The 27,323-nt window shown below is 38.4% G+C and overlaps 1 protein-coding gene across 3 annotated transcripts in view; it reads right to left on the bottom strand.

Moving 5' to 3' along the window:
* LOC103138940 (TOX high mobility group box family member 2-like) overlaps nt 1–8,924 on the bottom strand; it is a 101,402-nt gene extending 92,478 nt beyond the window's left edge. The window contains exons 1-2 of one of the 3 annotated variants that reach the window (XM_016672159.1): nt 8,427–8,924; nt 8,142–8,306 (exon numbers count right to left, since the gene is read on the bottom strand). In XM_016672159.1, coding sequence (XP_016527645.1) covers nt 8,142–8,246 — 105 coding nt within the window. In that variant the 5' untranslated portion in view covers nt 8,247–8,306; nt 8,427–8,924. Of the gene's footprint in view, nt 1–8,141 lie in introns of all 3 variants that reach the window. The other 2 variants (XM_007553352.2, XM_007553350.2) reach the window with 2 other exon arrangements.
* Between the last annotated feature and the right edge of the window lie 18,399 nt (nt 8,925–27,323).

The following is a 27,323-nucleotide window of genomic DNA, read 5'->3' as shown; positions in this document are numbered from 1 at the left end:
TCCATGTCTGTAAAGAAACTTCCTTTTCCATGTCACAATCTTTACTCTAATTAGAGTAGTTTCAGTTTAACTTTTTATTTTGCTTTGTCACTTAAATAGTTGTACACTTCTTTTTTTTGTTGTTGTTACTTTATTAAAAGAAAACCAAAAAAAATCCAGTTAAAACTCCATTTAGATCTTCTTTCAGAGAAACCTTCAACAAATTTAGAAACACAGAAGGAAAAATATGAAATAAATAAAGATATCTTCAAAGCATGTCAAAATCACTTCTCAACTAACTTCTAGAAGCATATTTATTGGTCAGCTTTGTCATTTTAGCCTAAAACAACGAGAAACCAAACACTGAAGAAAACCTCTCAGCGTTTTCATCCTATTAACATAACACAATCAACAGTGAACTAATCCTGGGGTCTCCTCTGCAGCAGGTGCTGGCTCTGTTTCCTTCTCCGTCTTCTTCTGCTGTAAGAATGAGACTATCACCGCACTGCCCCATGGGAAGGCTTGGGCTGACTAATGTAGGCACACTCCATTGGTGCGGCGGGTCTTAATTATGATAACAGACGCTGAGGGGGATGCACTGGTGCCCACAATGAGAAAGTAGCTTGGTACTGGCATGACCAATAATTACCACATGGACCAACACCAACCCTCCCCTCAACATTAACACACACACGCACGCATGTACACACCTATTCAAAATGTAATTCTCATAGCACACATCAAACACAGCATCTAAAGGTCAAACAAAGAGATGCAGGGCATCTGAATGGTGAAGAAGTGATTAATAATGCTGCTTGTGGACCAGGTGTCCTATCTATATTCATGTTTTGTTTAGTTTTTTTCCTGTCCTGTTCATATCATCTTGTAAAAAGTCCGACGCATGTCCATAAAAAACACACAAACAGTTGGTAAAAATGGCTTCTCAAACAGAGTGAAATGTGCAGGAATATTAATAAATAAAACGCAAGAAGCAAGGGAAATGTCTGGACCTCATACAGGCTTACTGAGTCAGCCTCTCTAAGAGCCTGTTGCAGTTTTATTGAAATGATTTCAAATGCTTGGAATCCCCATTAAAATCTCCCCTGTGTGCCGGTGCAAGGAGAATACGATTTAGTGGGTGGTTTTGCTCTGCCCCTGCTCGCAGTCTGTCACCGGCCTTTACTGTGGTATGCATGGCCTTCCTCTGCACAGGGCTATGAAAGCAATTGTGATTGTGACTCCATAGTCAGCAAAACGCTTGAATGCTCCAGAGTTAGCATGCCCAGTCACACATGCACATACGCGCACACACACATCCAGAGCGTCCCATACGGGGGGCCGCTGATTACTTCAACCCATTTGACTCTCTCTTATCCCTTCATTCTCCCCCTCTGCCCGTCTGTCACATACCACAGAGTTTGTCATTAGCTAATAGTGAAAACACGACTCACCGTGAACGTGCACCGCAGCCAGCATTACAGGGACTGCTGATTTTCGACGGCCACGTTCGAGCTCTCAAGGTATTAAAAATAACTCTCGCGCGTCGCCAAATCAAACAATAAATAATGTTTTGTCTGTGTTTATTCAAAAAAAAAAAGGTTGCTTCACTTAAAGGGTGATCACTTAATGGAAAGTGGTTGGACAAAGCAACAAAAGGTAATTCAGCCCTTTGCATGTCTGCACTGTCATAAAAAATAAAACTGTGATAAGGCATGCAAATGGAGCACGTCATTCCCCAGCTTATCTGAGGCACAGAAGACCACCAACTAACAAAGACAGCCCTTCAGTTATGTTTTTTTTTCTTTTTTTTTCCTCCTTGCAGATATCGGTTGTTGGGATGATATATGAGCTGGGTGGGGCGTAAGTGTATAAACACAGGCCCTACTCTGTCTGCACTCTATCCTTTTGCTGTACTGTAGACAAGCACCTCACCCCAGCTGCACCAGTCAGCACTGTTTGATTAAGGTATTCAAATAAAGGAGCAGGCACCATGTTCCTGCCTCTGAGAGCAAACCAGAGTTGCTCTGTGAAGTAGCCACGGTAGAATTACAGTTTGACATGTTATGAGACAATACGTGTGCCTTTACTTCAAATGCTTCCCATCACACTCAAGCTGGTGGTGTGTTAGGAGTGTAACGAGATCACGCCGCAGAAGATCTTGCGATACTAAAATGGCACAATAATTTTGTCACGGTCCAGTTTTAGTCCACCACAGGCCTCTGACGTAACGGCGAGTGCTTCAATGTAAAATATAAAATCACAAATTTCTTACAGCAAAGTCATGACATCACAATCCTATGTAATAAATAAATAAATAAATGCATCACTGTAAGGATACACAGAGAATTCAGGTAATAGGAAAAAAAACTGAACAGATTATCTTCAGTTTGCACAATTTTGCTAATCTAGCCAAATCCCTGCATCAAAAAGTATTTGCGGAGCCCACACCAGAAGGAAAAAGACAAAAAAAAAAATCATATTTAAAGCTCAAGACAAATCTATTCCTATTTGAAGATGCTCAGCAATAAGCCTAAAATGAAATATTTTATTGGGACAAACAAAGCAGATGATTTCCATAGAAAAAGGATCTGTCAGTCATTGTACACCCACAATATAAAAGGTCAGTCACTGGTCAAACAAAAGGCATTCAGTTTACAGTTATTGGCGAAACCTGATTGTTTTCTATACTCGGTCTAGAAAAGCTTTTTATTCCCCCCTACTCTCTAAAACCAGGATGGGATATATGACTCATCTCAACTCTAACTGCATTTAGTCGAGTTAATTAAATAACCGTCCCGAAGCCCAATCATGTATTAAAGTCACTGGATGCTTGTGGTCTTATGTTGACAATAAAATCAAAGACAAAAATGTTGTAAATAAATCACTGATACTTTCTGTTATACAAAGCACCATCATTGTGCAGATTGGAATTTATCAACTAAAATCTAACATTTAAAACTTTAACTTAGTGTCCGTCTGTGTCACCCAGCTGTGTTGGAGTCTCATAAGGCTTTAAAGAATGCAATTATTCAAAAGTCTTAACACTATGAATGAAAAGGCTTGTCTGACTGCTTCATGTTTGCATTATTTTAGCTAAAGGGACCCTCAGATACGATGCCTTTACTGGCTCTAGCAATCACAACCGTCTTGAAAATCAATGCACAGAGAAGTTAATTTCTTTAGCAGTTAGCCTTAGTTAGGACTAGCATCTTCATTGTTGCATTTGATGACCAATAAATAAACATGTGACAATTGTACAACTGTTGATGTCAACTTTATTTGACGCAGTAATTCTAATTAAATGTTAATCCAACATTTCTCCATAGCAGTTGTTAAAAGCACAAGTCAGTGATTACTAGCACCTAAAAGTTAATTTATAAAGCAGAAGACGGAGGAGGAAAATGAAACTGATATCCACAACCTCTCTGCTTTGGCAGATCATCAATATTTTAAGCACCAATTCTATATTCCAAACCTTCGTATTACAATATTATCTTCCCCTAAATGTGTTTGAGGCCCTTACTTTGAAATAAGAAGGAAAGTAGTTCTTGAGTTGTTCTCCGGTTAAATGATGGAGTCGGAGACAGGAAATCAATCGCACTGGCTGTTAACACGCAGCTCCATAAAAATTAAAGAAATTACTTTTTAGCAAAGTGTCCTGAGATGTCGCATAAAATGCATAAACTGAACTGAAACTGAATTGAAGGTGGCACCTTAAAACAAACAATGCAAACTGAGCCACAGTTGCGATGTTTTAATGATTTTTTTTTTTTTTGCAGATTTTTACGCATCCAGAAGCTCCTTCTCTGCTACTCCATTGAGTGAGGAAGAGAATAGGCACAAGGAGAAGAGCGCAGCAGATTATATGTGAATTGCTTACTTGATATGCAAATATCATCTGTCATCTTAGTTGTTCACAATGCCGGACAGACGGACGTGCTATGTTTTGACTGGCGACTCAAAAAGACAAAATGACGATGAGCTGGAGCGCCAGGAAATACTGCACCACGAATGCGCACATGTTCTAATGAAGAAACTAGTTACCTTATCATTTTTAGCAATGACTATTATGCCGGATTAAATTAGCAGCCCTGGGCTGTCTGTTTAATAGATAAATATTAAAATGAACGGATTCTTTGAAAGAACCCAATTCAAAATCCATACATTTTAAGAAGTCAAAACTAAACCTGAAAAACGTTGAACAGGAGTTATTTTAAGCACATCCTGAGGTTTGGTGAATCTTCACTCTACTTATAAAAAATACAACAGGCCCAACAAAAAATGGAAATCTATGCTCACGTCCAACCTAAACCGAATCATTCAGAATGGATTAAGATGCCCTGAGACACCAGCTGTAATCTGCAAAAACAAGTACTCTTACTTTTCAAAATAGCGTTAATTAAATGTAATTTTGTCCTCATGAACCCACTAATGTGTCTGATCTTGTCTCGTGAGCTAGACGCTTTGCCATACACCGAGAATGTAAATGTACCTGAAAGTGTTACAATTTGGTACTGCAGGTTTTGCATCAGCCTCAGAGCAAAAGGCTCCCGTGACGGGATAATTTTCTACAGTTTCTACTCAGATGTGGCGGAGCACACAAGCAACACAACCTTTCAGACTCACAGCGAAATACAGAGTTTTGAAACTACTGAAGTAGACATCTTCAGGGTTATTTATAGATCTCCATGCATCATTTCAATCTGCACTTCATGTACTTTCACTGCTCGTTTCAAGCATCTCTTTTTTTTGGGAGGGGGACATTCTTACCTTTTTCAAATGCTCGGCAGAGAAGAATCTTTTAGCAAAGTGAAAACAAGTAAAATGATTTATCTCTATAAACATCTGACATCAAAAACAGGACAAAGTTCACATTTCCTTCCTGTGAGGTGTTTTTTTCTTCTTTTTTTGTGTGTTGATCATGGACAAGGCAGAGAAGCTAAAGGAAATGATTTATGCAGCTGCAGATAATCAGAGTAAATATTGGTACACTTTGATAGTTGCTCGTTTAAACTGGAAAGTTAGAGCAGGTAAACGGGCAGACAAAAGGCTGAAGGCACGACAACAGCATCTGCTGCATGGACGTCACAAAAACTTGTTAGTTACACAAGCTAAAAGTCCACAGAATTAAGAATGACTCAGCAGCAGACAAGCAGGACACAACACAGTAGAACAAAGAAAAGTTTTTACCCACGTCCAGCCAGTTTCTGTTGGTTTTTTTCCCCCCTTCTTAATAAAACACTTTCTATTTAAATCACAACCTCTGGTACGTCTGCCACTGGTGGTCACCTTTAGCTGTGCTCAGAATACAGGAAAAGAGAAATCACAGCTATTTACTTTGTCAAATATTAAACTGCTGAATATTTAAAAGTGGAACTTTTAAATACAACACAATAATACTGAAAAGTTCAACAAGCCACAGCCACTTTTATCAACACCAGCGTCTGCATCTATCCCCGTTCAAGAGAAACATCCCCCCAGCATGATGCTGCCATCAGTATGTTTCACTGCAAGATTGGTAAGTTGGGAGTTTTATGTAGTTTTAATTTTCTGCTGGCACTAAGTGACACATAGAGAGACTCTATTGCCTAATTGAGAGACTTGTGAAGACAGTTGGTTGCATGGTTTTATTTAGGGGCATCATAGTAGAGTGGGTTAAACTTAAATGAATTCCGCACAGTTCAGATTTTTATTTACTTTTTTTTTTAAAATAAAAACCATGCTTTACTGTCCAGTTATGCTCTACTTTCTAATAGTGTATCATGTACAACACAACACAATGCATTAAAGTTTGTGGATGTAATGCAAGAATGCTAGAAATGTTTGTTTATCATTTCCCTAAAGTGAAAACATTGCTACTTTTACTTATCTGCCAATATGGCTGCACTTGGAAACCTTAGATTTTACTCCAAAGATTTAAACCATTTTGTATTCTTTCTAATAATGCTGCACCTGCAGGACAACAAGCTAACGATTTTACCGACAAATTTAGATGCAACCGGAAAAAAATAAAAAATAAAAATATCCACATGATTCTGAAAAGTCAAGCATTAAAGAAACACATCCATGTAGTAATTAGCCTCTGGCCTTAACTGCAGCTTCAAAAGGGGGGAATTTATTAACTTGCAAACCAAGGCTGCCGGAGATAATTCACAGGAGGCACGTCTGATTCGTTCGTTACAGTACGTCTGTTTTACGCCACAGTCGGTTTGACGAGTTTTCTCAGAGAGGAACTTGACCTTGTGCGTTGTGTTAACAGGACACCAAACGATTCCCTGCCGGTCTCATTTGCATCGGTAGTGAGGGGTAGTTAGTGTTACACGTGTGACGATAGAAAATTTCTGCTCCTTTTGTAAAGAGAACCCAGAGGAAGGAGAGTAGAGCAGTTTTAATTATTTAAATGAACACTTGTAATTTCTAAGGGAAGCCACACTTCATTGCCAGCACCAGTGGCTAGAGTCACTTTCTCCCTCTCGTTCTCACAGAAGTGCTTTATATCATCTAATATCTCGTGGCTTTGTTTCCAGGATTCATGCACTCTGCATAGATAGCAGCGTATTCTCTGGATTATCCGCATGGAGGATGATCCTAATTCATTTGACCTACAAAAAAAGATAGCCTGAGCTCAGGGTGGTGGGGGCGGGTTGGGGTGGGGGGGAGACAGTTTAAAAAAAAAAAATCCCACTAATGTGTCGCAGGTGAAAACTTCCCTTATTGATAAAAGTTTTACAAGGTACTCATTTCACAGGCATTCAAATCAAAACTGTCAAGTTCACTGTTACACAACTTTTCATGACCCGAAACCTGGAGACTTTGACTACAGGATTGTTCCATTCGGTTATAAAGATTTTCCAGTGCCCACACAGTGAAAGGCAAACATCCCCGACTCACTTCTGCATCATTCCCTCCTTCTTAAACTCAAAAGCTATCTTTAGTCTGTGGAAGGGAGAACTCTGAACCATTCTTTAATCTCGTACCAACTTCAGACAGCAGGTCAGGCATCTGTAGGGGCCGAGGATTTATCCTTCCAGCCGTGGTGAGTGACAACAACGACTCCTAATTCAAGTAGACTGTATGGAAGCAAATTCAAGAGCTGAAAAGTGCTGTTCACGTTAACATTTGGAGTTTGCGTGCTTCTTTTGTGCTGCTTCGCACCTGGTGGTGTGTTGTCAACGTATATCATTGTCATCCCGACAGCAATACTGTGAAGTGTGGTGAAGTGGAAGGAAAATTATACACGTTTTCAACTATTTTAACACAAAAAAATCGCTTTAAAAATGTCGACCCCAGCTCAAAACATGGTGGTGGCACCGTCATACTGTGGGGTCGCTTTTGTTCGTTAAAATCCAGCCATTCTACTTGCAGCATGACAAGACAGCTTTGTTTTTTTTGTTGTTGTTGTTGTTGTTGTTGTTGTTGTTGTTGTTGTTTTGTTTTTTGTTTTTTGTTTTAGACAGGACTTCATTAATTACTTTATCCATCTGAACGAATCAAGCTATCGTTCCCTGCCGTGAGGGCCACCAGCGCTGCATCGGCGGATCTGCGCAGGTCAAGAAAACAAACCCCGCAGGTTGTCAAAACTGAGCGAAAGAAAGCAACCAGACAGCGCTTGGCTCGCTGCAAAGTAATTAACTGTGTATTAAAGGCACACATCCACTTAATCGCCTAACTCCATGTGGAAAGCATCCAAGAAATTACAGAAAGGAGTGCGTAATGCTGAACCGGACAGCAGTGAGCGGGCTTTATGGAATGCATATATTTTTCTCTCTGTTCTGCCTATGGTTGGAGAGATGCCATGCCAGCTTTATGCAAAACACAACTGCGCAACGTCCACAGGGACGTAATTATCATGAAAGGTATGTAGAGGAGAAGAAAAGTTGAACAACAGCAGAATGTCAAAAAATAAATAAATTTAAATCAATTAAGTGCTATTTAACAAAAAAGAAATACTACCTAGTTAAGTCTCAGTTAATGCTTATCTAGTACACTTTTACTTGCACACACCTGACGGATTTTTTTTTTTATTATTATTTGTGTTTGCCTTTTGGCAAAAGCGCGTACAAAAGCATCCGTTTACAGTGCGCGACTGCTGCAGGATGTATTATTTCTCTCCAAAAACAAGACAAGTGATACGGGATTACAGAGCACGGACGTTTATTTACCTTGTTCGAGTGGTAATAGTCCAGCGAGCTCAGGCAACTTGGATCAGTCGGCAGGGAGCATGAACCCACATTTGCCGGGGGCGCAGGATAAAATCTCACGTCCATCTCAGGCTGAGCGAGACTGAAGGCATGAAATCACTTTCGGCGTGTTTTACTCACTGTTGTCTTGTCAAACACACCGCCAGAAGCACAAGAAAGTAGGAGTAATTATACACACTGGAAATAATAAAAATTAAAAAGTAAAAATAAAAATAAAAAAACCCAAAACAAGTGCAGGAGTTTTACTCGGTGCACTCTTCTCTTCTCTTCTCTTATCTTCGCATTCGTACTTCGGCACCAACTCCGCTGATGCGCAGTCCTCCTTCAGAGCCCGGCACCAGGATGCGAAACAGACTCACTCACTCGCTCTAAACGGAGAGTGCAAAATGCATTGGTGGTACGCACGTGTTGGCCAAACAATGCAAACCTCCAACTTAGATCCTGTTTTGTGGGTTCTATTTTTTTTTTTTTTGTTTTTTAAAAAAAAAAAAGAAAACAATTAAAACAGCCCCCACGGACGCGTGCTTCCTTCACTGCTCTCAGGACTCCATACGGGCTTTGTTATGGAGCTGCATATTCTTGCATTGGTTCCAGTACAGAAGTGGTTGGACTTCCCTCTGCCATGCGACCTCTGCCGATAATAAACGGGAAAGAGGAACGGAGGGAGCAAAGAGGGGGGGAGGGGAGATTGGTGGCTGCCTTGGCAACCGCTCTCCTTTCTGCAACTGCGCGCCTCTGATTAGCTGGAAATGTAGTAGTGTGCACGGCTGTGCATTATAAAGCGCACTCTGCTTCCATCAGGGCTTCATAAAGGCTTCCATTTGGGTTATTGTGCCAAGGCGGATGGGAGGAAGCTGCACAAAGTCTCTCTTTTTAGTCCGACCATGTTTTTATGTTTTTGTTTTTTGTTTTTCTTCCTTTCCCTATTCGGCTTTACTGTGTAGACCAACAACTTTTAATCAATAAATCAATCAGTAGGTCCTGCAATGCTTTAATGATCATGAATGGCAAAATTACATAACTATTCTAACTTTTACATTGCTAATTTTATTATTAATGTTTTATGGCTGAGCCAGTTCGTGACATGCAAACATTTGGATTAGAAATCAAAAATGTATCTAATTAGGTACAAAACCCCTTAAAGTTTTCTAAGAGTTGAAAAAAATAAAAGGCTGATCTTCTTCTTCTTCTTTGTTTTTTGTTTTTGTTTGTTTTGTTTTTTTTTTTTCTTTTTGTTTAATATGGTAGCAGTGGTTTGCTTTGAAGTGTGGGTAATAGATTTACTCTAAAAATGGCAATAATGAGGAATTCCTTTTTGGAATATACAGGAGAGTTTCACTGATTAATTTTCAACTTTCCTGAGCAAAATGCATGGGTCACGTTGAACCAGTAAAAGTTAAATATTGATAAGTGAACTCAGATGATGATTTTAGGATCATTTTTGGCTTGCAGGATAATGTCTGGGACAACAGGCTGCAGTGAGACAAAGATGGCAAACAGAAATGTATAAGAACAAAAGACTGCAATACAATAAAACTGAGATAAAAATTAGTAATATATAAGAATGGTAACCCAGAAAGAACTTAATGTTTCTGCTCAGCTAGAGTCATAAAAGTTTAAAACACCACTTTCAATTTCTTAGCTGCTGCATGCTGTCTGTATGTTCTCGTTATGTTATGATTGCTTCCATGTATTTATGTCTATATGTGTTATTATGTAAATGTGCATAGATGTGAAATAAAACTCAGAAGGGGGAGTCCACCCCTTCGCTCCCCGAGTTTGTGAAACAAAACCGACACCAGTGTGGGATAAAAATCACCCTAAGGTTCAGGGGGGACGACAGGCCGGACCTGAGCCAAGACCAGGCAGCTCTTTAGAATTATTTGACACAATCTAATACTCTGTTCATGTTCATGTTATCAGCTAATTTAGTTTGCTAACCCATGCTTCTTTTAGCCCCCATGAAACTTAGTGTCCATAAACCTGAAATTCATTCATTTTAGTCCACAATGCATCATCCCTTTTTGAGCCCTAAAACTTACTGAGTTGGCTAGTTTTACTACATGACATGTTTTTATCTTCTTTTTTTACTAATACCATTTTTCGCTTTATTTTTTTTCTCTTATAAATTATATTAATATTAATATCATTGGTACAATCACTGTTATCATTATTATCAAAATTACTTCTATTATTACTTTAAGAAAAAGCCAACAGCACAACTAATTATCGGGTCATTAAATATTCCAAATGAACAAATGTTGCAAACTATTTTATATGAATTTTAAAAAAATAGTACGTATGAGACGGTTTGGAGATGGGGGACGGCAAATCTTTAGGTCTGCCTGTTGGCCCCCACGGGCGCCTCCTGCTACACAAAAAACCCTGGACTCACACACGATGGTGCAAAGCATTTTGGAAGGTGCACAGCAAATGGCATGTTCAGGGTGGAATATATATATATATACAAGAAGGTTTAATCTTGTATTGCCACGCAGCTGCAAATGCTTGGAGTAGGGGTGGGGTGGGAGAAACCTGGCTTGTGCGAGCCGTACCTCTGACAGCTCTCCGAATGTGATGGATAGCACACCCTTGCCCTGTGATGTGCATGCACATTTGATGTCAAAATGGCCTATCCGTGGGACCATTGTCTTTCAATCATGTCAAGGCAAAGTACAGAACAGAGCACATTTTCTGCTGCATAGCGTTATTACTGTGCCACAGTTTACAGCCCATCCTCGCACCCAGCCCTCAAAATAACGCTCAACAGTCTGCTGATGTCGTTTTGTTTAAAGAGCTCCGATTGCATTCATTTTTGCAATGAATTCAGAGACGGAAATCAAGTCTCTGCCTCCCCTGCCATTAACTTAAAAGTGTAACAGACAGGGTTTTAAGTTGGTCTCAACTGTAAGAGGCTGTAACTCTAAGAAGAATGCAATAGTTCTCGCACGAAACGTGACGGGAGCGTCTGACGGCAGCTCTACTCGACAAATCTGTTAGATTGGGGGTGAGATCATACCACAGGGTGAGCACATCCTGCCACTCTTCCTGGCGTCCCAGCAAACAGAGGGTTAACCTCATGGCTCGGTGCCATGGCTTCATGGGAATGGAATGTGGAGTGCTGTGTGTGCAGGGCTTCTTTCCCAGCATCCCTCGCTGCCCAGGCGCATGCTAATGATCAGTATTATTGAAGCACAATTGATGGGCTAGCAACCAAACAAGAGAAACTAATTACTACTAAGGCTTTATTGTCCTTTAATTACTGAAGCTCTATGGCAATTAGTGCTGCACAAAGATGCAGCCCTGCTTTAATATCAAGTAAAATGTGATGCAGATGAAAAAATAAATAAATAAATAAATAAAAAATACCAATTTGAAAGATGAAAGGTGGATAAGATAATTTGTCTCCGATGTGTTCTGCAGAAATGATGCTTGATTTGAGTAAGGCATGCAGCAGACAAAAGGAAACTGCTGAGAGCTGCTGGGCTAATTTAAACAGAAAACTCATCTCCAAACAGAATCAGCACGTGATATTTCTTTGACCTTGGTGGGCTAAAAATGAGCACCGAACACCAAGTTACAAAAAGGCAAGCTTTCACCTCAGCCTCGTCTCTCACATGGACCCAAATAATGACATACAAAGTTGCAGTTGTGATAAAGTGCCGGTTATACCGATTGATTGGAGAGCAATAAAAGTTAGTACTGGTCAGAAAACGATGCAAAATTGAAATAATATGAAAAAGTAAACACACTTATCTTTAAGTTCTGTTCTTGATAGATTATACGATTATATTGACGGACATGCTACAATAATGCTTTAGAGAATTTTCATTAAAAAACTTATGTTTTAGCCTCATGTAATGGGAAGATTTTCAGTTCAATACATATGCAACAAACTTACCAAAGGCTCAGTTTAGTCTCGTGCTCGATGCTCCTAAGAATGAAGTAGTGAAAATGTACTCAATATTCTACTTACAGTTTGTTGATGTAGCAAAAGATGCCAGAAATGTTTGTTTTTTTTTGTAAAGGCTTTATAAATGGATTGCAGTTTATTTCTAGACAGACTAGAGAGCATCAAAGATACAGTGAAGCTGTGAATGAACGATTCAAATGCTTTGAATATAGATAATCTTCCTTTGGATAACCATTTCTATGTCATATGTATGTGTACATTTTTTTCTTAGAGCTGTTAATGCTTGAACTTTAATTGTTTTGATAGTTTGAATTTGCTTTCCATAATTTTGTGTGAATATAGTGAATATAATTAGGACTCAAAAAACAAATTTATATATATCCTCCAAAAGATGTGGATTTTGTTTTGTCCATATGCTCTTTGACAACCATAGTTTTATTCCAACATTATCTTATCCTAAGTTTTCTACTCTGACCAAATTTATCTGACGTTTTTATAACTGTACCTGAACAATAGTCTAATTTTTATGTATTTAATGTTTCTTCCAAAAGTGATTATTTCTGTGGTGTCTTTTAAAAAGGGGAGGAAGAAATGATGTGCATAACAAATTATTTTGTGTGAGAAAACCTGGGAATGAAATTGACTGAATGAAATAAGATATTTGTTTTAGATTTTATTACAGTTAAGATGTTTAAGCATTTGCTTTCAAACAGTTGAGTTACACAACTTCCAGGCTTTTGCCTTGGGCTTTCTGGTATTGAAGCACAATTTCATTCAAAGGCGTTCGTGCTGAAGAAGTGCTTAATAAAACTTTTCTCATTTTTGTTTCAAATACTTGCGTTGCGGTTGTGATTGAAGCTCATATTTCACAGTCTAATTCAAATTATTTCATTTAGCTAGATCTGGAAGGATGTTCATTTTATTTTTGCCCGTAGTCTAATTTCTCAAACCAGAGTTTGAGGATCTTTTTACAGTTCAAAGAGTTATTAAAAGTGAAAATGTAAACTCTGAATCACACTGAGAAATGTACTGATGTGAGCTGGATAATTATGATACAAATCCATGTTTTTTTTTCTTTCTTTTTTTTTTTTTCTTTTTTGTATATCTCAAGTGACTCAAATATAGAAATGTGATGCAGGTTGCACTCTTACTTTTTGCAGTTTATCAGTGTGATCTGTACATTCAAATCAAATCCTGGAGAGCAGCTACCATGGTAAAGGATATTAAAGCCATTTTTCATTTCTGGAAAAGCCATATGGACCCAAAAGTCAACATTATTTCCACTTTATCTTCATTACATGGTTGATTTGTTCCATCACCTACTCACCTAGCTACCCTCTAAAAAAAGGCAATCCTCTTTTCTTTGACCAAATATTACCTGTAGAGAGTTAATAACTACAGAAGTGTGAAAGCCTGCAGAGGACTTCCAGTTGAAGTTGCTTCATGCTGAAACGACAGGCATCAAAGTTTCTTGATTAATTGTATCTACAGTATATTTCCTTGATCAGAACGCGTCTCATAGGTGCTACATGTTTACACTCCGCCACGGTTTTGTTCTTTTGCAGTTTTTGGCGTTGTTAAGATCTGACTTTTTCAGGACCAACTCAAACCCTCTTGGAAAATGCCTGACTAATACATTTTCCATACTCTTTTCATAGCCTGTCAGAATTGAGTTATTTGACCCAGAGAAATATTATCTGCCAGAAAGATATTGCTCAAAGTCATTTTGTGTATATCATGGGTCATGATCTGTCATATTTGATGAGAATCAATTGGTGCTAATGGGTATCAGATTCATGACTAATGGAGATCTAATGCGATATAAAGTCTTAAGACAGCAATATTCAATAGAGTTAAATTATGAATGAATTTTTAAACTGTTTTATGATTATTTATCTGTAAATTTAAAAACAAAAAAATGCAAATTTCATTGCATAGGATAGGTGGTACAAAAAGAAAGCAGATAGGGAGAAAACAGGAATAGTGACGTTGAGGAAGATATAGGGATTAAATATTTGTTATTGTTGTTTTTAAAAAAAAAATCTTTTCTATGAATGTTAAGGAGGCAAAATATATAAAAACAGACATGCAAAATGGCAAGTTGCCAAAAATGGACTGATTTGTTAGCAAACAAAAATGCACTGAATGTATTTCTTTGTTTTAATTGCATAAGCAATTCAGTCTCTGTGTATTGCAAAACAACTTTTATTTACTTCCATCTTAGGATAAATATGCTGTGATGAGTAAACAAGTAAGTAAATAAGTAAAACTGCATTGATATATCTCAATTTTGGGATATAAAAAAAAATCTCAGAGTGATTAACAATAACCTAAAACAACAACCCAAGAGGCAAAGGAAGCATGTTCCCTAAAAATGAAGGAGACCCTAAAATTGGCCCAGGATTTCATTATTTATTAGACCGAACCTATACATTCTTGATAAGGAGAAAAATATATGCATTAATATTTCCGTGGTGCTAAACAATTTGTGAAAGCATAGAGAATGATGTCACCTTTCTAGAGTTCATATGGGTCCATTTGCAATAATGAGGCACAGACAAACACAGAATTTTGGACTTACACAAGCCTGGTTCTAACCTGGACACAATTTAGAGATGCTCCAAGGCGCCGCTTATATAAATTCAGTTATATTCAGGTATAAACAGCACGAGGACGTTACACTGTTTAGAGAGCAGGCAGATTAGTGCACTTTGTGCTCCATCCAAACAGAAGCTAAAGACCTTGAGAACATTCTGACTTATACTGGTCAGTGTTTTTTCAATCACTGTGAAATAAATGATCCACCAACAGCCTGAAGGCCACCCAGTGAAGAGATCATTACTCCAAAAGCAACAAAAAGCAAAATTGCATTTGCAAACCTGCACAAGAAAAAATAACTTTTTTAAGTATGTCCATTGGTCTAAAAGAGACAGACTAGATGGCCGGAGAAGACCAGCCCAGCTGTGACATACACTGCCAGTACCATGATGTTGTGTGAATGTTTTACGGAAGGAAGATCTTGTGGTCTTCGCAAAATAGATGCCAACATGAGGACAGAACATGATGTAAAAATACTCCAGCAAGATCGAAACATCAGACTGGAAGAAAAGGCCGTCTTCCATATGGAAAAACACCCAAACAGACAAGAAAACAACAACGCAAATGTTGCTTAATTTAATTTTCATCTAAAAATATGTTCTGTCTTTTCACATCGTGAATGTAAACATCTGGTTTCAACCGCATTTGTTTTAGTCGAGAGGTGAAATGACTAACATGACTTAGATTACATTTATCTTAGCAGAGCAGGGAGTTCAGGAACTCGATCCGAACGACAGCTGAAAATACTTTGTTTAAATTTGCCAAATGCTACATTTTCACCTGCTACAATTACCGCCGCCTCAAAACGTTTTCGCATTTACACGCAGCACGAAGCGCATGGACTTACTTAAAACAAGTGAGCTCAAGCGTCTGCATGCAGGCAGGTGGATGTCAGTCAGCAAGCTCGAAAAACTTATTACTTGACTGACAACATGTCCTCATTGTGTCATCCACTTTCCAAATCGTCTTGTAGCATAATTAAGGAAAACCACCTCGGGGTGCATGCATTGACTCTTGATTTGTTAAGAGGCTTGTACATACCTTTTTTTTTTTAACCCCACAAAGTGAAGAGCTGCCTAAGAAAAGAGGAGAACTGCAGCAAGAAGAAGAAGAGCAGACTTATCAGTCTTCCCACGTTTCATTCAGCACTTCAAGGAAATTCGAAAGTCTTTACTAATTGTCCAAAGCATTCGAGCTTTGCTTTGTTGGAAGACTGTGTTGCTGCTTGCCTGAGATTACTTTTTTTTTTTTCTTCATATCATTAAAAAGACGGTATGTACGTGAGGTTAGTGGGCTTCCGCTGAATGGAGCTCGTGTTTAGAGAGGTTTTCTATTCATTTTTAGGCTTGTTCTATCTCATGCTTTTGCATGAAGACATGTTTTGTGAACATGCAGCAAAACAGTCTATTCTTTTTTTTTTTTCTTTTTTTTAATTTATTGAGGCAGAAGGCATCATTTGCCAGTGAAAATTGTTTGTCATTCAAGCAAAGGGGACCGTGAGTCATTGCTATATAAAGAAATTTGAGCATCCAATCATGGTCCCTTTCAGATGAGCAATTAGGAGACTTTATGCGTAGCTCCAATTACCAATATTTTCTCCTGAATAGAGGAAAGAGAAAAGACAAAGAAAAAGATGAACCTCATTTGAATGCATGAGCCACTTTAATAATAATAAAAAGCAATAATAGAAATGATTTAAAGGAGAGAAAAAAAGTGATTTTATTTTTAAGTGAGTCCACTTCTGAAAATATGTAAGGTTATAAATGAAAATGCGATTTTCTTGGAAGCTTTTTTTTTTTTTTTTTTTAACTTCGTGCTTTTGCAGTCAAGTTAAATTCACGTTTTTGGAGAAACTCGTCGTTGGCTGATGATGAGCAACGTTTCCAAATGTGTACAATTAGCCTTCTTATCCTTTTCCTTCGAGTCAATACATATCGAGTGTGCATCATCTCTATCAGCCATGGAGGTGAAATAATGCTTTGGCTTCTCCTGTTCCATGATCCACCGACTAAATGAAGCATATTTGATCTTTATCTGGGCTGAAGGATGATGACTGCGCTGGCCTTCGTCCAGATCCTCTAGGCTGTGAAATAAGAACAAGTCCATAAAATTTTTCCTGACATCCAAAAGATTTATATTTCCTTTAAGTTTGTGGAGGGAATATGAAAGCTTGATTTAAACAAATCATGATGTTAAGCATATTATTAAGAGACATTAGTGATTGATTAGACAGGAAGAAAAACAGAGAAAATTATACTTCTAGTTCTGAATCATATTTCATGGTAAAAAACAACAACATTGAGTTCTGCTCTTTTTTTGTTGCAATATTGCTATATTTGTGGCACATATTTGCTTTCAGCCTCAAGTTAATGATGTAATGAGAGGCATTTATGAACATCCGTTTTCAAGTCTTCTCTCAGATTCTCAGTTAGACTTAGATCTGAACTTTGACATGAATATGTTTACATTTCAGCCATTTCTTAAGCCGGTCCGTGTTTAGTGCGATTTTACTTTAGGGTGAAACTCTAACAGATTTTCTACATTTATTTTCATCCATCTTCTCTTTAACCCCTCCATGTCTACGGTGCAACAAAGCACCCCACACCATGACACTCCTACCACCATGCTTCAGAATTAGACTGCTGCAAGGTGTTCATTTTCCTCCTCACATATTTGCATATTTGGGCCAAAAAGTTCAGCTTTGGTCTCATCTAACTACAGCACCTTCTTTCACTTGTTTGCTGTGGTGGTTTTTGACAAACTGCAAGCAGGATGTCTTTTCTTCAGCTTCTTGCTTTCCATATTTTGTGGATTAATAGTTATCCCGTAAAAAAGCTTATCCCGCCTTAGCTGTGGATCTCTGCAGCTCCTCCAGAGTTAGCGTAAGCTTCTTGGCTGCCTTTCTGATAATGTTCTCCTTGCTCAGGCTGTCAGTTTAGGTTAAAAAGAGTGAAAGGGGCCGACTATACATAAGCATCACACATTTTCTCAACTTATGAAGTACATATGCTGAAAACTACTTGTTCTTTTCCGCCCACTTTAAGGTTATATACCACTTTGCGTTGGCCGGTGAGAAAAAAATACTAAAAGTATACACTGACATGTGTGATCGTAATGCTAAAACTGGCAACAAGTTCAAAGGGGAATGAATACTTTTGCAAGACAGTATAATCCTATGATTCTAAGATTCGATGGAATACATAAATCATATCACAACAAATCCATATCCGTAGTTTTAGTAGAGTGCAATTGACTAAAACATCATCAATTGTGGTTTGTAAGATTCCATTAGTATGAGAGAAGCATCAACAAAAGGCTCTGATCTGAGGGGAAAAAAATACACTTAAGTAAATATAAAAACCAGAATCTCCCAGGCTTCGTTTTTTTTTTCAGTGTTTCAATGACGGCTTGTGAAAAAGAGGACGCTTTTGACACTGCGGAGAACAGAAACCATTTGATACATAGCTCACAATTCAAGACCGTGTTCCAGATGTCTTTTTTTTTTTTAACCTTGGCTTCACAAAAGGACAGTAATATTACAATCTCACTCTACGAGCTGATTTATGTGGTGAGAAGTGTCTGTGTCTGAGATATGCAGAAAGCTGTGGTTCATGGTCAAATTCCTTTAAAAACAACCTCGCTGCTCATTCTCATGCTTGTAACATAGATAAAAATATATATAACAAAAAAGTGTTGCAGTTTTGCTCTCAGTGAGCATGAGAGTGACTGTGCAAGTTTTGTGTAAAACATTTCAAGGTTCGTAGCAGTCCGCACACAAAAACACACCCTCTCGTCCGCCAAACAGAGAACAGAGTACGCTACGCGTGTTGAGCATTTCTTACGCTAACGTCCAGCTTCCATCTTTCCAGGAAGTATCTACGTGGGTAGTTTAAAAGAGGTTTTTATGCAATTTGGACCCAGTGGTTGAGAATCGTTCTGTTGGGGAGTTCTAATGAGCGCGTTTCATTCTGTCAAGTTTGGAGTGGCGTTGCTGGAAAGTGACTGCCGGGATGGAGAAAAGAGTTTCTGAGTGGATCCCCCGAGAGATCGGAGATTAGAGTCTTATTGATGCTACTTTGCAACAGGAAGAAGATTAAGCACATGTGCATTTGCCGTGTGGGTCTCTGCGTTGGACATGAATAAAATATGGCCGCAGAACATGCTGTTCAACACTCGGGGAACAACAATATCCTTTTAAGAGGGAATTCACTTTTGCAGCATGTGTCCTCGATGGCCGCACCCCTTCTTCTTCTTCTTCTTCTTCTTCTTCTTCTTCTTTTTTTAAATAGACACAAACAAACACAAGCAGACTTTTATTTTCCAGGGTGAGAGCATGTTACAATGCCATTAAGAGGGAACACAGAGGCTGTGAGGAGGGAGAAGAAAGAGCAAAGAGGAGGGGGCGGAGGGGCAGGGATGGTATAAAGTCCATCAGATTTGATGGCATGGTGATGTAGATAATGTTTTCTCTTTTTAGCTGCAGCTCTGAGAAAAGACGGCAGAACGCAACCACTTTCACCCTCTCTGTTTTGAAAGGGTGAGCACAATGTGCTGAATTTGTGCATCTAACACGTCCCATTGTGCACAAACACTGTGCCCCCTTTTACCTATCAGAATGATTGCCTCACCATTATGTGATTTAATGGCAAAGCACACTTACTCTTAATCCGGCTGCACCACTCTGAAGATGTGGCAGGGTTTACAGTAGAAAAAAAAAATCAATCTTTTTTCTTTTTTTTTTCATCTGTTTGCACAAATAGAACAGAAAAACAGCTGAACGCTACAGTAATTTGCCACAGAGAAACATTGGAAAACAAATGTGTTCAGGAAACGTAGATGGGTTTTAAGGTCTGAAAGCCACAGCTGCTTGGCAAGCAGACGCTGGCTCCTTTTGTCTTTTATCTTCTTCTGTAATGTGCACAGGTGCTGCTTAATTCAATTGGAGAACGTTGCCATGGTTTTACATTAATATATTTCCATGTTACCATTACAACTGTTGTCATGGAGATGATAGGACCTATTTGAACTGAAAGCAGTGATGGTTTTAAGGGGGTACTGCTCTCTCTCTCTTCCTCTCTCTCACTCTCTCTCCCTCATCTCTTCCTCTCTTTTTTTTCCAACCCCCTCCCTCCATTTCATTTCGTTGCTCCGTGTCGAGTCACATGGTATGCAGCCAGATTTTAAGCTTGACTTCACTGTTCATTCCCCCCCTCTTTTTTTTTTTTTTTTTTTTTTACTGCTTCTAGCTAAGAATTGCATTTCAATCAAACATGGCAACCCACAGATCCAGAAACAAAACACTTTAACACTTCTTTGTAAAGCAAAATCTAATTCAGCATTCAGGATTTTTATTTTATTATTATTTTTGTTAAAAAAGATTTTAACCTCACTGGCTTCCATTACCACTGAATTCATGCTATAACACCTTTCTGGAAAGGAGATGTTAACAGAAAAGAAAGATAAATGTCTGTAGATGTAAAAAGCCTTTAATTACAGAAAACTTAACAGCAGTTTTAAAGGCATTAAAACTAAAGGACAAGAAATATTGACTATTTCCTTTGCAGTTATTAGAAGTGTATTTTAAACCGTGTGCCTTGGGTAAAAATATTTAGATCTCCTTCAGCAAGCTTCTGACAAATTTTTTTCTGGGATTTTGGCCTATTTCTCCTTCCGATGTTGGAGTCAAGCTCTCTCTCACCTTTTCAGTTTCACTCAGAAGTTTTCTGTGGGATTGAAATCAAGTCTTGACTTTGTTGTCCTTAATAGGCCAGTTTGTAACTAATTTAGCAATATGCTCAGAGTTGTTGTTTCTCTCTAAAGAGCCATTTTTGCCCAGGCTCTAACTTTCTGGCTGATGTTGTGAGATGTTCCGTCAGTATTTCCGCCATGACTCTTAATATTTGTGAAGCACACCAGTCCCTCTTACTGCAAAACACCCACACAGCCTTATGCTGCTACTCCTGTACTTTGCAGTTTGGATTGTGTTCTATGATTTGTAAGCTTCCTCTATTTTCCTCTCAATGTGATATTAGACATTGCCAAACACTTGCATTTTAGCTTCATCAGAGAGCAGGGGATGTCTTACAACAATTATTATTTATTCCTGAGTGAATTTGTAAGCCATCTGATGTTTTTGTTGTTGTTGCTTTTTGAGTGATTACCAAGAGGCCTTTCAGGCAAATACAGATTTTTGCAATACATATTTAATACTTAATAACTGTTTGTTGTGTTATAGCATTTGTATACCCTATTTGTATACCCTAACCCTAACCACTAAGTAAACAATATGACTTTCCTAATTTGTGGTTGTTTATACATTACAGCATGGTTTCTGTAATATCTAATGCTTCAGATAGGGATGATGAAGGAAAGGACTGATGAAAAGCAGAAAAAGACCCAATGATATGGTGAATTAGACAGCTAGCATGCTAGCGTAGCTAAGCATCCCAGCATTTTTCAGGGAAGTGAATGCTGCCCATGCTGACATCAATTACTTTTTTTAGTATGTGAATGAAAGCAGCTGTTTGGGAACTCGGCCATTATAGAGTACTGTTTATGTGAATAGGACCACAGCAGAAATAAAACAGATGTAAAGTAGGTTACAAAGGTTGGACACAGAAACAAATGATACTTTATGACCTACATGTAAAGTTTAAACAAGTTTCTTACAAAAAAAAGATTCAATGAATGAGAAGTAGTTTATTTTGGAGCTGAAAACACAGTTCAGACTGTTAAGACTAAATTATAAACATAATTATTTAACTAATTTTGACCAGGTTGAAATGTCTTCAGAATTAGTTATTGTTAACGCTGAACTGGCACAAACAGTGAACGTAAATAATCCACTCTGAAACGGATATTAGACCCGGCCCAGCCCCCAAGTAATAACTCAGGAAACCACAGAAGGACCACTAAATAAACAATATAAGCATAAGCAGCCATAGGCAGACATTGTTTTAATCCGGACTACTAAGAACGTCTAATCGAGACATGGTTATTTCAATTAAAGTAATTGCCCAATTTCAGAAAAATCAATACTGCTCCCCGGTTGCGTAATTGCTTCTTTCAATCAATTTGATGCATTTTCTAGAACAAAAGGCAAGCAGCAGCATTCAATTTACTCAAGCATACTAAATTTGATGGAATTGTTATATTGGCTATTAAAGCATTGGATGTTTTCTTCTTTTCAAAGATGGCAGCGGAATGTCTTCAGAGGTAAATTCAAAGTCACCTTGTTATCTTGGCATTTTGTTTTGATACCACTCTAGCTCATTATATCTGCAAAATCAGTAACAGCACATGCAATATTATATACAGAGAGAGAGACTTTGAAATGAGATGCAAATTTATCACAATATGCATTTACTTTGTTGAAATAAGTCTTGGTTTCGGCTAATGAATATTCTTGCACACAAACGGGGCACATTGGGTGAAGGGCCAAGCAAACGGAGAGAAAATATTTCACATGAAGTTATGAAAAACTGGGCTATACTGACAGCTTTTATCCATCAGCAAGGCGTAATGCAAAGATAAGCCAATGTGGCCTACTTTTCTTCTCTTTTTTTTTTTGTATTAACTGAGCTCAAAATATTTTCAGAATATTTTTTACACACTGTATTTTAGGCTGCTTTTCCCTTCATAGTGCTTGGACATGAAAGGACTCTGAAATGGGCAGCAGTTTTACTCAGTTGCATACATTCATGCAGACCCTCACGGATAAACTGACAGAGCCATGTTTAAAAGTACCATCATTTTTTATGATTCCCCCCCTCCCCCCTCCACTCCTCTCCCTGAACTTCCCTCCTTTTTCCCTCTGAATGCTGAAAAATGTTTAATATGAACCTCCAGACTTGCAGAGCAGCACCAAGCTTTCTGCTATTCTTATACAAACACAAAGTGACAAGATGGTTACTCTGTGCGCACACTGACAGTTCATTCCGGACTAGGAAAAATGTCAAAAATGTTTAGTTACGGCTGAGTGGACTTAATTACCATCCTCTAGGCTGCCTCAGAACTCAGTGCCACTAATGGTCCTGAGCTACAGATAAAATTCCGTTTACAAGAATGTTTCAGGCACGACAACTGATTCAGCCAATATGAAATATTTACTTTGATGTAATTAAACCGACAATGCTTTTATGCTCAGAAAATGAGAGAATGTCCGCGTTTAAATTAATGCAAAAATGCTGATTACTGACCAATCACTCTCCATTCAAATGTATTTTTTGTTTTTTTGGGGACAGTTGACTTTAGACCAAAATAACCCTGAATGACCTCCTGTCAGTAGACGTGATTTCTCAGTGTCAGAAAACCACATTTCCTGAAGATAAATTCAGTTCAGTTCAGTTCATTTTTAAAGCCAACTCAGGGGTGATAGGAGACAGAGCAGATACAACCCCCCCCAAAAAAAACAGAAGAACTGATGTATGACTAGAATACAGATTATTACTTTAAGTCGTCTGTTTCCCAAGGTGCACTGCAACGTCCCTCCGGCCAGCACAACCTGACGCATTTGCCTGCAAACGTATGAAACAGCGTGGACAAAACGTTTCTGCACAAAGATACCAACTTAAATTTTGACTCTTACCATTAAAATAATAAATAGAAAACCTAACTAGATAGTGACCTCTTCTCTATCGATGGAGACAAATGCCTGTGTACTCCCTAAGAGATGTGGTGTCACTTTATTTATTAATAGCAACACAGAAACTCAATCAAACAGCATTAAATGTTTAGACCAGTCTTAACCCTTACAAGAAATGTCCATTGAGTGGAACGGCCAGACCCTTTGTTCGACAGCTGATGTGGACTGTGTCAGAATTGGACACGATGCAGTGGCACATTTTCAGGAAGCCAAAGTTAAAGAACATACAAAGTCAGCAATTCCTCTTTTGCTACCAACGGGCGTTTTGGCTCATGTGTTGGTGTCAGTTTTATGAATCGATAAACAAGTGCTTCTTTAGGTGGAGCGAGTGTTGGCAGGGCCTCTCTAAAACATCCTGTTTTCAGCCAAGTTTGAGACCTGCAGGAAACTATTCTCGTCCTTTTCTTTTACCTCGGAAATCACTGTTTCACTCTGAGCTAAGTGGATATAAAACATCCTGCTTTCACCTCAGCGATCTAAGTTTTACTCCAACAAACAAGAAGCCGTTTAGAATACCTGAGCAGGGTCACGGCCAAAGCAAGGTTTTGATCTTGCTCATTGCACTTACATAACCCGCGTGTTCTTCACAAACGGTGATTATAAGAAACACCGGGCTCCTTCGGGTGAAGAATGTGGAGTGGAAATAAGCCACGATCTGCTTTCCAGCAATTCAAAATGGAAATATTTTAAAAGGACTGGGCTTTAAAAGACATATTTGGAGTAAATGATAGAAATGTTTGTAATTTATTTCACATTGCATCTTACATACACAGCTCTAGAAAAGATTTAGAGACCACTGCACTGAACCCCCGTTGAAAACCTCATGGTTATTCCAGCAAATGTTGATTTCTGAACTCTTCCTGAGTTAAAACATCACTGTTGTTGTTTCTAAATGAACGCAAACTTGTTTTCTTTGCATTATTTTAGGTCCGAAAGCACTGCATCTTTTCCGTTATTTTGATCATTTCTCATTTTCTGCAAATGAATGCTAAATCTCTGCTTGGAATTTCAGAGACATGTTGTCAGCAGCTCATAGAATAAAAGAACAATGTTCATTTTACTCAAATATATAGCTACAAAAAGTAAAATCAGAGACACTGATATTTTAAGTGGTCTCTTAATTTCCCCCAGGTAATTGGCTCAAGCATGTTATATGGTTTCATTCAATAGATTCTCTCATTTGAACCGATGACCTTTGAAGTTCCCCTTGTGTTACTTTGGGCATTTTGGCTGATACAGTTTGATCTCTCCTCTTCTATTCTCTCAGTGTAGGTGGATGGCATTGTGCAACACACTTTCCATTCCATGATAGTACACCGTAAAGTGCTCCACCAGACACTTACGGTATTCTTTTATAAACCTCCCTATTTTAAGCTTTTTTGCAACATTATGCTGTGTTCGTTGGTGTTTGTGATGCTGCCTGCTCAGTAATGTCCGCTGCTAGATCTCTGAAAAATAACCTAATATTTAGCAAACCTTATTGCTTTTACCCTGAAACATAAACATTAATGCTAACAACAGATTCTCTTTCGTCCTTTTTTTTTTTTCTTCAACGTGCTCCTTGCAAACCTTTTTTTTTTTTCTTCTAAATCAAATGTCATCATCCAAATATCTGGCGATAACGCCGATACCACAAGACATGTGACAACCACCTCAGAACGAGACGATTTACCTAACCCGAAAATGTACATGAAATTATCACCCCCGGAGGATTCAGTCTGAATAAAATGATCAACAGCTGCACTCTGACATTTTGCTTTGTGGTGAAACGCTCAGGAAGTTGCAGCTCACTCTCTCAGCTGAGCTGCTGCAGGAGAGCTGCTGTGCCTCTCCCCGTCCCTTCCATCCATCATGTGAAAATGAGTTCACATGCATCACCGCCAACATAATGTTCTTTACAGGCTGAGAGGAAAGGCTCACCTGACGCGCAGGGATGGCGCAATAAAGAAAAACCGGCTGACATTAATGAAAATGTATACCATTAGAAACTATCAGAAGAAAAGGCTGAGAGGAAGATGGAGCCGTATTAATTGATTGTCGCTGACTAAGTGACTGTGGCTGTTGATGGTATGGGCTGTTTTCATTGCCTCTCCAGGCACTCGTTGTCCTTTCAGGGTTTAACTCGAGGAGAGATGGAGACTTTATTTGCCTGTATTTTATTGAGGATTGTTTAGAACATGAATAAAATGAATAAAAAAAACATCTGTGTTGGCTACAATGTCCAAACATATACATATATATCGAAGGTAATACTTTTCATAACATTATTTTCCAAGGTTGACATCTTGACTCACTGTTCCGAAAATTGCTTGCTGTCTGTTTTAGCTCTTTCAGTAGTGCTAAGATAAATAGAAACATGGATGAGGAAGCCACAGTGCAGAAGCGCTGACAAACTAAGAAAAGTTCAAGTTATTAGAGCATATCTGTCACAGAACATATCAGAGGGATCTTCATTAGAAGTTAGTCTCAATGACATTTCAGTTAGTTTTTTTTTGTTTGTTTTTCCCAACCAGTCAGCATGTGCTGTATTAGAGGATTGCAGTTTTTTTTTTTTTTTTTTTCTGTGTTTTGACTAATGTAGTTTACAGCTATTAGATATAAAGTATTTAACTTTGGACAAGCTTCACTTACAGACAAGTGCAAGTTTGACCACATGACTGCAACTTGCTCGCTTCCTATAGCCCACATTAATTGCTAATCATTATGTGTTACATATTGTTTGCTCTGTTTTCTGTCTTCATGGTGGATTTGGATTTTGCAGAACACATTTGGCTTGTTATTCTATCTGAAGGATAAAAAAGGCAGCTACCTTCTTTTAAAGTAGAATGAATTTTTAATGCAGCTCTTACAAATTACAGTTTTACTCTCGGTAAACTGAGATTTTACATACTAGCAGAGGAATAATCTATCTTCCGGCAGACAGACTGGATTGCATCTTTAAGAACTGACTTTATAACCCTTAGCAGATTGATGCTCAGTAACAATTGGTTCTATTAAGTTTTGATGTCCTTCCTCCTTGGCACTATATTAAAATTAACCTCAAACTCTCCAGACCAGGAAACATGTTCATAGAGATGACAACACTGACGGATGATCCTCTGATAAATTTAAATTTCACTTGTGCTGCCTGTCATTTGCACCATGTAGATTTGAGGATTCACTTTTTTTCACTGCATTTTGCTTAGTGAGATGAGATTTAATGACATGTCATACAATTTTGTAAATTTCTGTTTTCTTTAATTGTTAGTGTCAAGGTTTTGTTTTCTTTATAGCAAGTTGTATAGACTAAATCTTTACATTTAAAAGTGCTGAATTTTGTTTTTTTTTTTTCAATAAATGCTGAAATATAAAACACAATGTTTGGACTGAGACATTATTATCCTACCTCAGTCTTTATTTTATGCCTCATATTTACTCCACCAACAGAAACATGCTGTCCTGCTTACACTCTCTTTATCCCACCTCCTTCTCTCCCTCTTCACTCTTCCTTTCTCCTCAACCCCCCCTTTAGTTTGTAACCTGAATACAGTAGCACAGTGGACCAATCGATCACAGGGAGTCCTCTTTTTTTCCATCCTGGCAATTTTCCTCAGAGGAAAGGAGGAATAATGTGAGCTAACAGTGTGGAAAATCAATGCTCCACTGGCATAGAATAACTTGGAGTCTAGCTAGCAGAGAACTGGGCTCCATGAAGCCAGTTTGGGTGATAAAGCCGCCCCATGTCCAGTCTCTCATCCCGCATAATACGCAGCTGCCCCTGCAGAGCTGCACTCTCTGTCAAGAGAAGGTTAACAGATTTATTCCTGAAATCCTGTGGATTTAAAAGGTGAGGTACACTCCTGCAAGCAGTCCTCAATTGCATAATAGCTGCATGAGTGTGTGTGTGTGTGTGTGTGTGTGCTTGTTTGTGCTACTATCAGTGTTGACTTGATGTAATAGTATGTAGATTTGCACGAGAAAACATTTGACATACTGGTCATGTTTAATT

The sequence above is a fragment of the Poecilia formosa genome, unplaced genomic scaffold (assembly GCF_000485575.1).
Source record: "Poecilia formosa unplaced genomic scaffold, Poecilia_formosa-5.1.2 Scaffold56, whole genome shotgun sequence".
NCBI classification, from domain to species: Eukaryota; Metazoa; Chordata; class Actinopteri; order Cyprinodontiformes; family Poeciliidae; genus Poecilia; species Poecilia formosa.
The sequence above is the reverse complement of the archived record's forward strand: the minus strand, read 5'-3'. Positions and strand labels throughout refer to the sequence as shown.